Raw genomic sequence first — 14,008 nt, 5'->3', positions numbered from 1 at the left:
AGGGACCTTAAGATCATTGTGTTCCAACCCCCCTGCCATGGGCAGGGACACCTCCCACCAGACCAGGTTGCTCAAAGCCCCATCCAGCCTGCCCTTGAACACCTCCAGGGATGGGGCCTCCACAGCTTCTCTGGGCAACCTGTTCCAGTGCCTCACCACCCTCAGAGTGAAAAAATGTCCTCCTGATATCTAACCAGTGTCCCTGAGGCCAAGGGGAGGTCATGCTCTCAGGGATGAGCAAGCCCTGACGTTTCGGCGCCGAAGCGATCCTCCGGCTGGCTGGAGGAAGCTCTGTGGTTGAGTTGTGCAATTGTACTCGATGAGGTTTTTCTCTGCAGAGTTTTTTGCTACTCACAACTATTGGAAAGTGGGCGAGGTGGAGCCTTGGGATCAGCTTGTAGGACAGTGTCTCTGGGTTTGAGGAGTCCTGACCGGCTCCAGCGTTACGGATGCAGAGAGAGGGGCTGCTGCTGGGAAACAGATCCCTTACCAAGTTCATCCTTTTTTAAAGCAATTTGATATGTTGGACTTTTTTACTCGCTTGGTTTCCTTTTGAAAGCTTCCGCGTCGGCAGGAGGTAGGTAAGGCGAGCAGCAGTTGCCTCTGGAATTAATTGGGGTGCCCCAAGCCTAGGCGCTCTGCTTTTCTGCTTTACTCTTTCGCAGCTTGTTGTGCTGAAGCATTTTATTTTTAAGGGAGCTACTACACACTCCCTATCTACAGGAAACAGAATTTAAAAAAAAAAAAAAAAAAAAAAAGAGGAAGAATTTGGCAAGGAGCCAAGCCCAGTGACTGAAGTAAGAAGTAGGGAACTTGGAGTAAGTTTAGTTACCAGGACATTGCGTGGCAGAGCGGGTCCATGGTGGATTTTAAGGGGCTCGGAGACAAGCACGCGATGCCCATTTCATAGCGCGCAAAGGAGCTTTGCTTTCTTAGATGAGTGTCCTGGCGCTGCGACTACAAGTGAAGCTGTTGGTCTTGGGAGGGGATAAAGCTGCGTGTAAATGAGAAGACAGGAGCGTACCGGAGTGCTATGGAGGGCAGGAACTTTGTTGCTGTGACTTTTACAAGCCTTCAAGGGTAAGATTTACTGTTTTCCTTCCGCTTGTTTGTTTTCCCTCTCAGCTTTTGGGGGCAGAAAACCTGTGGGTCTTTTTTTTTTTTTTTTTTTTTTTTTTTTTTTTTCCTCCCCCAGACCCGACAGCTTCGCGAAGTTTAATCAAAGTGTTTGGGGGTCGAGCTTTCTCAGCGAGCGAGCTGATAGACTTCTGGGTGGAGTGAGCCGGGCTGTGCACGATTTCAAGCAGCGGTGGCGGCGGCGGCGGCAGGCGCCCGGGGAAGCTGCTATTGTTTGGGGCGCTGGGGAGGGAGCAGGCTGCTGCCTGCATTTCTGTCCGGGAACTCGCTCGGCCTCAGCTGTTGGTCCGTAACCTGAGCGTTGCGACTCGCTCACCCAAAGGAGCCGAATGCAAATTTTCGACTGCCATTCCGGTGTCAGTTTAAAGAGCGTTTTAATGAAGACAGATGGAGGATATTGGATCATTACTTTAAAACGTGGCAGATAACAGGCTGAGTCTGTTTCCCAGCAATTATAGCTAATTGCGTTGGCACGTTTGAGTGTAGGGGGTAGGAGCACACGTTTCCATAGGTTTCTGTATGTATTGCTTGGAACAGCACCAAAAAATAGCTGGAGGGCTCGCTTGCCTCATCCAGGATACGTCTTTAGGTGTTTAAGAAGCTGAGGAGGTTTCAGGGATACTTTCAAACTCTTTGCACTGAGTTAGTAGATTTAAACCAGAGACACTGCTCCTCTTGTAAACCCCAATGCCAAGAGTGACCATTTATAGCTTCTTAAACTAATTCCAAGTCGAATTCAGGCAAATCTGAGTTCAGCCCCAAAAGAGTGTTATTCTGGGATTAAAAACACACTTTTCGGTTGTCTGTCCTGCAGCTTGTTTTCTCTGTTTCCCACTTGCAAAGCAGGGAGTGCTACAGCCTGTGCTACTCCCTGTTTTGCTCTTGAGGTGTTCAAACATAAGGGGATGTAAGGAAGGGTGGAGAAACACAAATGCTTATATATTTAAATGTTAAAAGAATATTAGTACTAATTATTTCTAATGGCTGAAATTTTTGTGTTTGCTTTCGATAGGGGAAAGCAAAGGCATCGTCCACATTGGAACCAAAAAAAAAAAAAAAGACCAATTTGACTGAAATACTTAATATACCAGAAGTTTAAAGGGGGTCTTTTGCAAACGTGCCTTTGTATGGCACACTGCGAGGTCAGTCCATCCCAGGCGTGCCAGGCCTTTACATTGCTCTTGCCAGAGCATTAGCAAACATTGCACCAACTGTGATGTCCTTCTCTGTGATACCTGGGAGTGATCGTGACTCTCCTGTTTTAGCACCTGAGTATGTTGTCATGATTTAACCCCAGCTGGCAACTAGAACCATGCAGGCGTCCACTCCCCCTGCCCAATTTATGATAGGGGAGAGAACCACAAGAGTAAAAGTGAGGAAAAGCTCACGGGTTGAGATAAAAACAGTTTAATATGTAGAGCAAAAGCCACACGCATGAGGAAAGCAAAACGAGAAATTCATTCAGTGCTCCCCATCAGCAGGCAGGTGTCCAGCCATCCCCTGGAAAGCAGGGCTCCATCACACATAACGGTTACTCGGGAAGACAAATGCCATCACTCCAAACATCTCCCCCTTTCCTTCTTCTTCCTTCAGCTTTATATACTGAGCATGACATCACATGGTATGGAACATCCCTTTGGTCAGTTGGGGTCAGCTGTCCTGGCTCTGTCTCCTCCCAACTTCTTATGCCCCCCAAGTCTGCGCGATGGTGGGGCGGTGTGAGGAGTAGAAAAGGCCTTGAGAGCTTAGCAACAAATAAAACCACCGGTGTGCTATTCTACAAACAGTATTTCTCAACCCAAATCTGAAACATAGCACTATACCAGCTTCCAGTAAAAAAGTTAACTCTATCCCAACTGAAACCATGACACATGTGCACCCCCTCAGGCACGCAACTAAGGCATGGAGAAAACAGGGAGTTTGAGGACCTAATGCATTTTAAACCTTTAACATTTTCCCAGTTGTTCTTCCAAATCCAGTTTAAAGTGATATGTGTTCAAAATTTAGGGACTTAGATGTGGTTCATCTCATGGTATTGAACAGAATTCCTCCACCAAGAACATAAGGCATCACAGGCAGTCTTGAACCTTGTCAGTCACGATGCCCAGTGCTTGGGATCTACTTTCTCATACAGTGACCTATTGGTTGGATATTTAGCGCTTTACCCTGAAAAAAAAAAACATTCTAAGACCTGTGGGTGTTTTTGGTTACATCAGCTGAACACAGATTTTAAAAAATTAAACTTATAAATCTTGCTCAAGTGCAAAAACTGACCTGACATGGAAAGCTGGTGAGTGGAGGCATGGTATGCCTTCTGAATTTTTACCTGGACAGAGCTATTTAAACTTTTTAGGGTGTACCCGTACCACACTATATTTGGTGGCAAAACTGACTGGAGAAATCCTGTTCTCCTGCCTAATTCTCCTGGACTTTGGGTGCTTGCTTCTAGTATTACGGCACAACTCACTGCCCCCTCAGATCTGCTACAACCCCTGCTTAGGCAGGAATTTCGGTCCGTACTGAACTCCACCCCATGATCTGGATTAAAATAACCCTTCCAAAAATGATTGTATTTAACATGGATCATTTCACAGAGTCTGGGAACAAGGTGATGGGAGCAGAAGCATCAAGTGTTTTCTAATTCGTATGTATCATTGAATCTGATGTATCACGTAGCTATGTCCAGAGACATGGCCAAGAAACTAGCCATGTTTTCCATCTGCAACATCTGCTCTCCATTCATCGGAGTTGTGCCATGTCTTTTCTCATTTTGCTACTCATCACAGCGGTGGTGGGAAGTGCCTCCCTCCAACGCTAGTTTGCAGCCCAGACCTTAGCGAGCGGTGGTTTTGGATTAGGCTGTAGCCCTTGCAAATTCCATGTGCCGTAGCTCATTGCAACCTGCCCCTCATGCAGGAGGAGCTTTGCTGTTGTGTTCTCAAGCCAAATCTGGCTCTTGTCTCTCTTAAATTAGGCTGAGCTTGGTTTACGAGAAAGCATCCCTTCCCTATTTAAGACCCATCAAAGTAGCTTCTCGCTGTGGATATTAAAGTGCTCAGAGCCCGTGATTAAACTGTCAGTAGCCATAAAGCAGGTGGATTGTCTTTGCAGAAGCGTAAGCTCTAGCTAGACAGTTTGTAGAGCACGGTAAGTACAAAAGCCTCTATAGTGAGAAGTGATAATTTATTCTTCGCTTATACCCCCAAATTCCCATAAATGAGGAACTGGGAATTTGAGCTTTAAATAATTTTTGCTATAAGCTTTGGGACCATGGGGAAGTAACATGTGTCCTGTTACGCAGAGGAGTCGAATCCGTGTGGTTATTCAAATATGTGAGCTCCCTGTGATTACTGAGCAGTGCAGGGTACCTGGGGTAAACAGAGATGAAAAAAACAACAAAACACAACACAATCAAGTGGAAAATGGAACAGCAACAAAAAAAAGTCCTGAAGGGCTGACACAGACTGGGGAAGGCAACTTTAGGAGGTTGAAGCAGTGCTTCACTTTGCCTCTGAAAATAGCTCGTGCCAGGGAAAATGAAGGCAAACAGGAAATTGCCTTTTTTTTCTGACTAGAAAGCTTTCGTGTGTTTTATGTGTTTTCAATTAATTCAGGAATAGGAGGCTGTGAAAGTGTCTTACCAAAATCTGAAAAGTACTTCATGCCACATGAAAATGAAACATGAGAGTGATCATTTTTTCCAGAAAACGCAAAGGGAAATTAAAACCGTAGCAGTGTGTGTGAGTGATATGAGGCTGAAGACCCATCATTGCAATTTTGGAAGAGAAACTGAATCTCAGATTTAAAAAATAGAGAGATTGAACAAAGGGGGGGAAAAATAGAGTAAAGAAAACTGAAGAGGAATGTACATTTTGATTAGAAGTGGAATCTGGGGAAAAAAGTACCCTGAGGGATTTTGTTAATAGATACAGGTGAAAAGATGTTGGACCCTGCGGGTAGGATTGAGAGTCCAAAATACCCTAAGAAGAATACCTGGGACTGAAAGGTAGCCAGAGCCAAGGCCTTGGTTGACCACATCTGCCTGCAGAAGTTGTGATAACTAATACAAATGGGAGCGATACTTGGAGGACTACCAAAAGGGACAACTCCACCATCGTTTGCTGAGGTTTGTTTTCACACTTGCAGCCAATGGTCAGTGAACTCTCAGACTGAAAACAGACTCCTGGAAGTATGTAGGTGTACTGGCACAAAGGGGGGTGTGAGCAGACAGGCACACACAGAAGCTGTTGCCAGCGTGAGAGTGGCTTGGTAGGTAAAGGAGTATGAGGATTAGGTGTGTGAGTCAATAACAAAGCAGCAAAGGGCGACATTTGCAATATTATGAAAATAAAGAGTACACCTCAGTGTAATAGGGGTGTGTCAAGCCCTTAATGCCATCGTGTGTGTGCCCATTGAATACTGACACATTCTCAAATGACACTGTGGTTTGGGCAAGCCAGGAACTGGGTTTTGCTTAGAGGATCAGGTGAGCTTGGGAAGGATTTATAACTCCTGGGATTTTGCCAAGTAAGCAGCTATGCTAAATCTGTATGATGGAGATGACGTACCAGAGAGGTAATTGGTATCAATGGATATGGCAAAGTTATGACCCATGTCACCCCTAAAAGACATGGTTTTATGCGAATGGTGAGCCTGTAAGGATATTTGTGCTGGCCACGATCGTAACTTAAATTTGCTGCTGAGCAAAGATGTTCAATGAATGCAATCCTAAACAAATGCACTGAGAAGCTGAAGGAATTAAAGATGCCCTCCATGTCAAAATAGTATATTGTTGCAGTCTAGTTGTCATACTGCAGTCACGCCAGAAACCAGTGATTAAAGAATCACAGTAATTAACAAAAGCCATGTGTCAGAGCTGAGGGAAGTTTCAGGGTTTTTTTTTTGTGAGACGCGGATCTTAACTCTATTGTTTGTTTCGTGTTATTACTGCTGAAAGAAGGCTTATAACCACCCTCTCTTCTGCTCCCCCGCAAATATAAACATCCTTTTTTCCCCTCTGCTGAAATTATATGCCTTGTCAGTTGAGTATGCAGCTGGGAGAGGTTTGGTAGCTGTGGATAGTTTTTCTAAAACTTTTGGCAAATACTGCAAAATCCAGAGTTCAGCAGTATATCCACATGATGATTACAAGCAGCCAACCTTTTGCATCCTTGCGCTGCCAGTGGACAGTAATTACTAGATCTGTGGCTCCTGGTGCTCTAGGAAGTCTGAAGTCTTTACCTCTGGGTGTGTGGGCAGCATGTCTTGCTCCTCCCACCATCTTATGGGGAGCCCTCAGTGCTATTTAGGAGAGTTTTGTAAGATATTATAGTAATTCTAAGACATTTGCCAGGGAGGCTGTGGATGCCCCATCCCTGGAGGTGTTCAAGGCCAGGCTGGATGTGGCCTTGGGCGACCTGGTCTGGTGGGAAGTGTCCCTGTCTATGGCAGGGGGGTTGGAACTTGATGATCTTCAAGGTCCCTTCCAACCTAAACCATTCTATGATTCTATGACATGGAAGAAATATGTTGAAAATGATAGACTGAGGTCATTTAGGGATGGACAGTAAGGTTGGTCAGCAGGGTTGAGAAAGCTTTAGGTTGTGACATTGAATATTGTAACTTTAAGTGGTTTAGCTCCGTGGACAGGGGAAATTTTGGGGAGGGGTGTTGCCAAAGCATTTGTTCTGGTGAGCAGAAACAATTGGCTCTAAATGAGTGAATAGAAAAAGGATCTCTTTCAAGTATAGTGGGCACAGAGGGGTTCCCGAACACCGTGGTGAGTGGCAGGGAGTGCTGTGCCAGGGCTGCGCTGTGCTCAGGGTGTGCAGTGCTTAGCTGGCTGGCTGGAGCTTACCTGCTGCTGTTTGCCTTATCTCAGGCTCGTTGAATTGCAGCTGCTAAATATAGCTTTGCTTCAGCATCTGGAATAGAGATCTGCACAGAAATGTCTGACCTATGCAATGACTGTAGACTTTTCCCTAAAGTTCACCTTCATTTTCTGAAAAGACTTGAAGCCCAAGCTGGCACCAGGCGTGTTTCAGTGATGTTGCACCAGGCTTGCACTTGGGCAGTGGCATAGGCCGTATCTGCATTTGCGTGTTTCCAAAATATGATGTATATGCTATACTTGTCTCCTTAGACACCCTGGCTCTGCACAGATAGCATAGAATAGAGCGCAAAAACTTTATTCTGTCACCTAGAAAACATGTTCTATATAGATTACGATTCCCTCAAATGTCTCAGCTTGGCTCCACCGGCCAGTTGAGCAGCTGGTACAGCGTTCCTGTTGATTCAGGCTCCCCATCAGCCAGGCCTGCCAGGCAGCGCCGGCTTTTCCCATGCTCACGGATCCTCGCAGGCTGTCAGCACCAACACCACCATTAAGTACTTTAAATAATCTGTCTGATGCTTGGCATGCTGAAAGTTTCATTGCCGACAGGTTTTGATGTGATTTTGTTTAATGCTCAGTTCCTCTGCGTATCAGGATACGTTCAGTGCCTTAAATGCATTGCTGGTGGCTGGCTTTAGGCTTCTGGGCCAGGGAGTTTGCAGGCAGCGGGGGAGAAATTTTACTCAGAGCCGTACAGGCTAGTCCACCCCAAACACAGAGGGTGACCAGCAGATGGACAACCGTGTGAGCCAGCACACGTTGAGCACAGGCAGATGTACAGGAAACCAGTGTTTCCCGCTGCTTCCCCCTCATCAGGGAGGCTGGTCTCGCTCTGGGTAGTCACACAGTTCCTCTGGACCTTCAGCACAAGCCCTGTGAGTGTATTTCTCCTTTTCACATAGGGCCAAGGCAGTAGGAATGTCCTTTTCAGTCTCTCCTCCACCGGCCCGTTCTTCGTGCCATGTCAGGAGATGAACAGATCAAAATGTCCAAGGTAAGGTAGCCCACACTGATACAGTGCAACTTGCAAAGCTGAGATGGTTTTGCATTTTAAAACACACTATGTGATAAACTGTAGCTGTTGGCCACTGTTCTTAGGAGTTTGGTTCTCCCATTTCATGGACACAGAATTACATGTATGTGCCGCATCTTGTCATGCTGCGGGACCAGAAACCCCCATTGTGAATTACTTTCTCTTTTCTCTTGCAGAAGTTCCATGGAGTTGGACTAAACTAAAGTTTTGGGATGTCTCTATTCGGATTAAAATTTGGAAAGAAGAAATTGAAAGGTGAGTGCGGCCTGGTAATGCTGTTGTCACGGGTGACAACCTAAGGAATGTAAATACAGCACACGAGCGAGCCCTTGAGAGCATGCTTGGGAGCATGTCTTACACCTGCAGAGCGGGGAGAGGAAGGCAGACTTTCTTTACTTTTCCTGCATTTCATACTAATTTGGGGGAGTGCTGCGGACTGTGTGCCAGTGAACGGGGGGACGTCCGAAAGACAACAGGCTGCAAAGTTTGTGCTCTGTCATGGCACATGACTGGCTGGGGGAAGTTGGGTTTCGGTGTCCTTTCTAAAAGGATCTCTTGGTGGAGTGGGCGGAGGAGCAATGCGTAGTGCCCGCTCTCAAGCAGTTCATAAAATATGCTAGAAGCAAGCCAGCGTGAAGGTCTGATGCAGACTTTTGGTGATGAAATGGGTTAATGGCAATGTCACGATATTCCCTTCAATGAGAGGTAGGAAGAAGAACAAAGTACAGAGATGCACCCTGAGAGCACCCCAGAAGCTGCTGAGGGTAACACTAAAGCTGGAGGAGAAACCTACATAATTCCCTCTCTGTCAGCTCCACAGGGCACCCAAAGAAAAGGGTTTGGAGATAGGGAGCAGCCGTCCTCTGCAGCACGATCCTCATTGGATTTTGCTGCAGAAATCCCTGCGGAGATGAATGCTTGGAAGAAGTCCAGCTGGAGGGCTGCTGGCGTACCCTTAATGTGGGTCAGCTTCCTGCAGCCTCTTTGGGTGCACCTTCATCAGTGCCACAGCTTTGGAGCAGGAGCCACCAAACCGAGTCTCCTGTTTTATCACTTCACCTCCAGGCCCAGGGTGTGATCTCTGGTCGCGCGTCCATGTCTGGAGACGCTGTGAGGACAGAAATTTAGCCTTTCCTTTCCAGTGTGTTCCTCCCTGTATTTGAGGAATGCAGAGATTACTGCCCTATTTATATTTTGATACGAAATTATTTTTTTCCCCAACCTCCCTGAGCTCAGAAGGCTGAATAGCTTTTTCCCAAGGGCTTATTTTTGCAATTGTGCTGCTGTTTCCCCTTCCTGGTGCAGGGCAGACCGTGAGCCCTGGTGTTAAAGACAAGGGCATCCGTTTGCTGCTGATGGTCCCTGGAGAGGAGGTTGTGATTGCTCCCGGGGAAGGATCTTTGCCCAGCCCAAGGTCTCTTTCTCCATCTTGGCTTTGGAGATGAGGGAGCTCAGGCTTGCCTGCGAGCCTCCGTCCACCCAGGGCATCCCCACTTGTAAAGCAGTAGCTGTTCTGGTTATCAAAAAGATTATGTTGCTATATTAGGAAAAATTTGTGTTTTGCCTGGCCTTGTATCTGAGTTTTAGCAGAGAAGTGTTCATCTCCCCCTTCAACCAAGCGTCAAAGAAACTCAGATCTTCCTAGATCTAAACCCCATACTTTACAGGGAAAGATAATTTATTTTCACTTTCTGTGCTTTTGATCACCAGTTCAAAACCAATGAATTCAAACTGGAGGAAGTTCAGAGAAGGATAAGGGAAGCTGGGGTGATCAGGGAATGAGGAGCTTTCATAACAGGAAGCTAAAAGAGCATTTTTCCCTCCCCTTTTATTTTTAATTCTTTTGCGTTGCAGCCCAAAAGCTGAAAAGGCTGTGATTGCTCCTTGCAAACATTTTGCTGGAGTAAATGCCAGGGTTGAAGTGATCCAAAGGCTTATAAGCCTTTGTATTTGTAGGAGTCCTTAGGACCACGCTGCCTGAGAGCAGGCGCAGCTCTTCTGCAGGGAACATCCCATGCCCTCGTCTCGGAGGGACAGTGCTGTTCATGGAAAGACCAAATTTCCATTCCATAAGCAAAGCTGGATCACAGTTAATCTTACTGAAGACCCACGTTCGTGATATGAATTTCATGGGAGGGAATGGATTACCTCAGGCACCAGCTGCTGAAACTGGGATCAGGATTGCTCCCATGAGAACCAGTAATATTTTGCAGTTTCTCCCCAGCAAGACACAGCTCTTTTCACATGAGCTGAGCTGCAGGCAAAATTAGGAGAGTTTTTTTCAGGATAGGTAAAGCTTAACAAGACAGGTTACATGGTCTTAATTTCTTGGAGATAAGAACCAGGTTCTTGTACTTTTATGTTCAAGTTTATGTACAAGGAATCAGGAATGTAACCAAATCTCAGCTCCATAGCGCAGTACTATGTGGTGTCGTGTCAGACATAGAAAAACACCTGCAGGAAACCAGTTCCTAGATGACTGAACCTTGGTGAAGCTCTTCAAGCCAAAGTGGAGGAGTACATCTCTTAGATAAGCAGCAGTAGTGTTTCTGTGGAAAAGATGCCTACGATCTTTTACACTGAGGTTTAACCTACAATGAACAGCGATGAAACACAAAGGAATGAGGAGACTTTTGTTTCATGGAGTGTGTGGGAAGAAATAAGGATCATGCCTTGGAAACGGCTGATAAATGTGGAACATCTCTGGTCACTGGCTTGATCCCATGGCAGCTTAACTCAGCAGTAGACCTTCATACCTTGAAGATGAGGATGGTCAAGTACCATCTATGAAATGAACAGAAACAGGGAACGGGGAGGACTTACCCACACCAATAACCTTATCCCAGGGTATGTGCTTCCAGTCAATGGCAAGAACAGTCATAGCTGCAGCTTCATCTCCAGAAGCCCAACCTAGGGGCACTGTGAGAGGAGGAGGAAGGATATAAATTGAGTCAGGGCTTTTGGAAAGCTCCAATGGGTTTTCCTTCTTGCTGCTAAAGACAGCCTGCTCTCCGGGGCAGCTGGTTTTTGAGCAGCCAGGCTCTGGGCAGAGTTTGGCAGGGGTAGCAGCTCCCTATGGAGAAGGCAGCCCAAGACTGGCCTAACTGACATAAATCTTGGCTTGCCTTCTGGGACTCCCATTCAGATGTGATAGGAAATGTCTTACCACAACAGACGCTGAGTATGAAAAATATATTTATTTTTACATAATTTCCCATGGGGGAAGTAACAGTGAATTGAAAAACTTCTCAGAGTTTGTTTCAGAGCTGTATTTATTTTTATGATTTTTACATCACTTCCTATCACTGTGTATCACTGTTATTAACAACATGTACAACTGTGTGAAGCTGTGGCATTACCAGCATGTCTAGGAGACACCGCTTTCTAGTAAAGGAAATTATATGTGCCAGCCAGTCACTGTCAGGTTAGTTTTTAAAATAAAAATAAATTATTGTTTCAGCTGCTTTATTTGGCATGCTGATATTGGTCAAAATATTGTGAACTGCTATTACAAAAAACAGCATACAAGGTGATATAAAATCCTAAACCAAAATTGAAAAAAACAATATTTTCAAAATTAAAGTTATCCAAAATGAAGAAGAGACAGAATTTCCACTGCTAATATATCTGGAAAACGCCTGCTCTCATTCTAAAGTCGACTGAAAACAAACATGAAAAGAGGTAGATGTTTCTTGAGAAATCGTCTGTTGTGAAGACGTGGTGTGTCCCCACCCCGTGCCCAGAGCCAAGGCAGGTGAGTGAGACATCGCCGGGAGGAGGAAGAGAAGGAAAACCAGAACTGGTACTACTGCAGGAGACAAGGAAAGGGAGAGACGAGGCAGCCTCTGCCCCTTCCCGGAATAATCTAAAAGGGAATATTTTCTGGTTTAAGGTTATCTAGCACTTCTTCCAGGCCTGTATCCCAAGAGTGCTGTTTGACCACAGGTGTAGTACATGCTGGGCAAAGACGAGGCATCCTTCTGGAGACCTCTTTTCTTATTTTCTCTCTCCTTTTGGTGATAATATCAAATACTGCTTTTAGAAAAGGGCAGGAGCTAATATTTAACTTTATCCTCATATTAAAAATTTGTTGGACCTGAGGCAAAAATAATTCCAGTTCACCGTCAAGATTTTTGATTTCAGACCTTACATTTGTTGTATGAAAATGGAGGTATGTCAGTAGATCTCCTATGTGGGCACTGTTAGTGATGCCAGAACAAAATTAATTTTGTATTAACACCTGATCCAGGGACATATGAAATGTTTTACCAGTGTTGGCAAATTCCAGTTGCCATGTAGCGTTTGTTCAGCGCTAGCAGGAGGCTGAGCCCAGTACCAGGCACAACAGGCACAATCCATGAGCACAAACGTCTATTACTTGTCAAAGGAGAAGCCGCTGCCCGAGTGTTCTCACACCACCCAAGGTGTCACACACACACACCACCGGAGACTGTCACTGCTCGGACCAGGGTCCCTTCGCAACGAGCGACCCCAGTGATTTGTGGTCTGGGGTCTTCCAACACCTTATTGGATTCTTTTTCTGTGTCCAGGCCAGCTGGCCATTGACTGCTCTCACCTTGTTGATTTGCAGTCTCTGCTGACGGATGTCACCTCCTTATCTTCTGGTTTGCGCTTCTTGTGCACCTGCGCTCGCTGGCAGAACATGGGGAACTGAAAAGTCCCAGACTTGGGAAAACCATCAGTGTGTTATCAATATTTTTCTTCTACTAAAGGACTAAACACAACACTAGGAAAATTACTAAGATAATTAACTGTGTTGTGGCCTAGAGGCTTCAGCAAATCCAGCTACTCATACTAAGTAAAGCTAAGCAAACTGCATAAATCACAGCATATTGTAACCCTAAGTAATTTATTCTAATTAAAACTTACTTATTTAAGATAAACAACTAATACCTCTCAACATTCTTGCATTTCATTTCTTCAGGAGGAAGAAGCATTCTTGTTCTTTCGAGGCAAAAAGACACGATAAAGAAGATCTTTATTTAATAATGGAGGAACAGGCAAGAGGGAATAGGGCTAAACCCATTTATAGTGATCGTAACTGAATGGTCTTACTGCAGTTTTTTTTTTTTTTTAAATTAAATCCTTCACCCTCAGTACAAGCTATTCCGTTTCAGAGATGAAAATGCATGTGATATTGCCAGCATAAATCCTCTCCAGCCACAGCAGCCAGAGAGGCTCTGTAGAGGAAGAGGCATTTACACGTCGAAAATATGCAGTTTGGTAACATGGAGCCCTGGAGAGCCCCTCCTTTGAGTCAATAATAAAAAAACCCACCACATTTGTTTGCCAGGCAGCTGGGCATGTTCCTGCTCTGAGCAGGGCTTGGTTGTGACCTTCCCCTTCCCCGTTCCCATCCCACCAGGTTCTCACCGCTCCTCCTGCCCCCGCCGCGCTCGCTGCACCCTGCCAGGCTCTGGCTGGGGTTCAGAGCAGGGATGGGCTGTGGTTCCGTGCCGCAGAGCAGCTGGCACGTCGGCAGCAGGCAGGTTACAGCATTAGATTGACACTCAGGTGATGAGGGTTTGGCTTTTGTCTGTGCCCCAGACAGGCTGTGAAACGTAAATATTTAACCGGTGTGAGCCTCAGACCTGTTGTTTGTCTCTTCCCTTCACCCACCTATCCTCTGGTCCGTATTAAATGTTGAGCTTGTTGGGTAAAGATCCCTGGCTTTGGTTTTGGGTAGAGTTTGCTCAGTGCAACGCTGAACCTGGCAAGACACTGCTGTATTATGAATGTGAAATCCTGTGCGATCGCTGCTATAAAACGTAGATAGTCCTGTTCTCTTTGACCCAACGGTAGTGACTCTGCCCCGGTACAGTGACTGCAAATCGAGAAACTTGTTGCATGCTTCACTCATCTCACGTGATTGCAGAAAGGGGAAATTGTCACTTTAAGGTGAAAGGAGATTTTGGCTAATAGCT

The 14,008-nt window shown here is 45.7% G+C and overlaps 1 protein-coding gene across 1 annotated transcript in view; it reads left to right on the top strand.

The window, feature by feature from the left end:
* Positions 1–490: 490 nt before the first annotated feature.
* LOC309683705 (phospholipid-transporting ATPase FetA-like) overlaps positions 491–14,008 on the top strand; it is a gene marked incomplete at its 3' end in the record, with an annotated part of 34,932 nt that continues 21,414 nt past the window's right edge. The window contains exons 1-2 of the mRNA XM_082498027.1: positions 491–1,080; positions 8,240–8,318. Coding sequence (XP_082354153.1) covers positions 8,276–8,318 — 43 coding nt within the window. The 5' untranslated portion in view covers positions 491–1,080; positions 8,240–8,275. The remainder of the gene's footprint in view (positions 1,081–8,239; positions 8,319–14,008) is intronic.

This window comes from Vanellus vanellus (genome assembly GCF_965231255.1).
Source record: "Vanellus vanellus genome assembly, chromosome: Z".
Lineage (NCBI taxonomy): Eukaryota > Metazoa > Chordata > Aves > Charadriiformes > Charadriidae > Vanellus > Vanellus vanellus.
The sequence above is the reverse complement of the archived record's forward strand: the minus strand, read 5'-3'. Positions and strand labels throughout refer to the sequence as shown.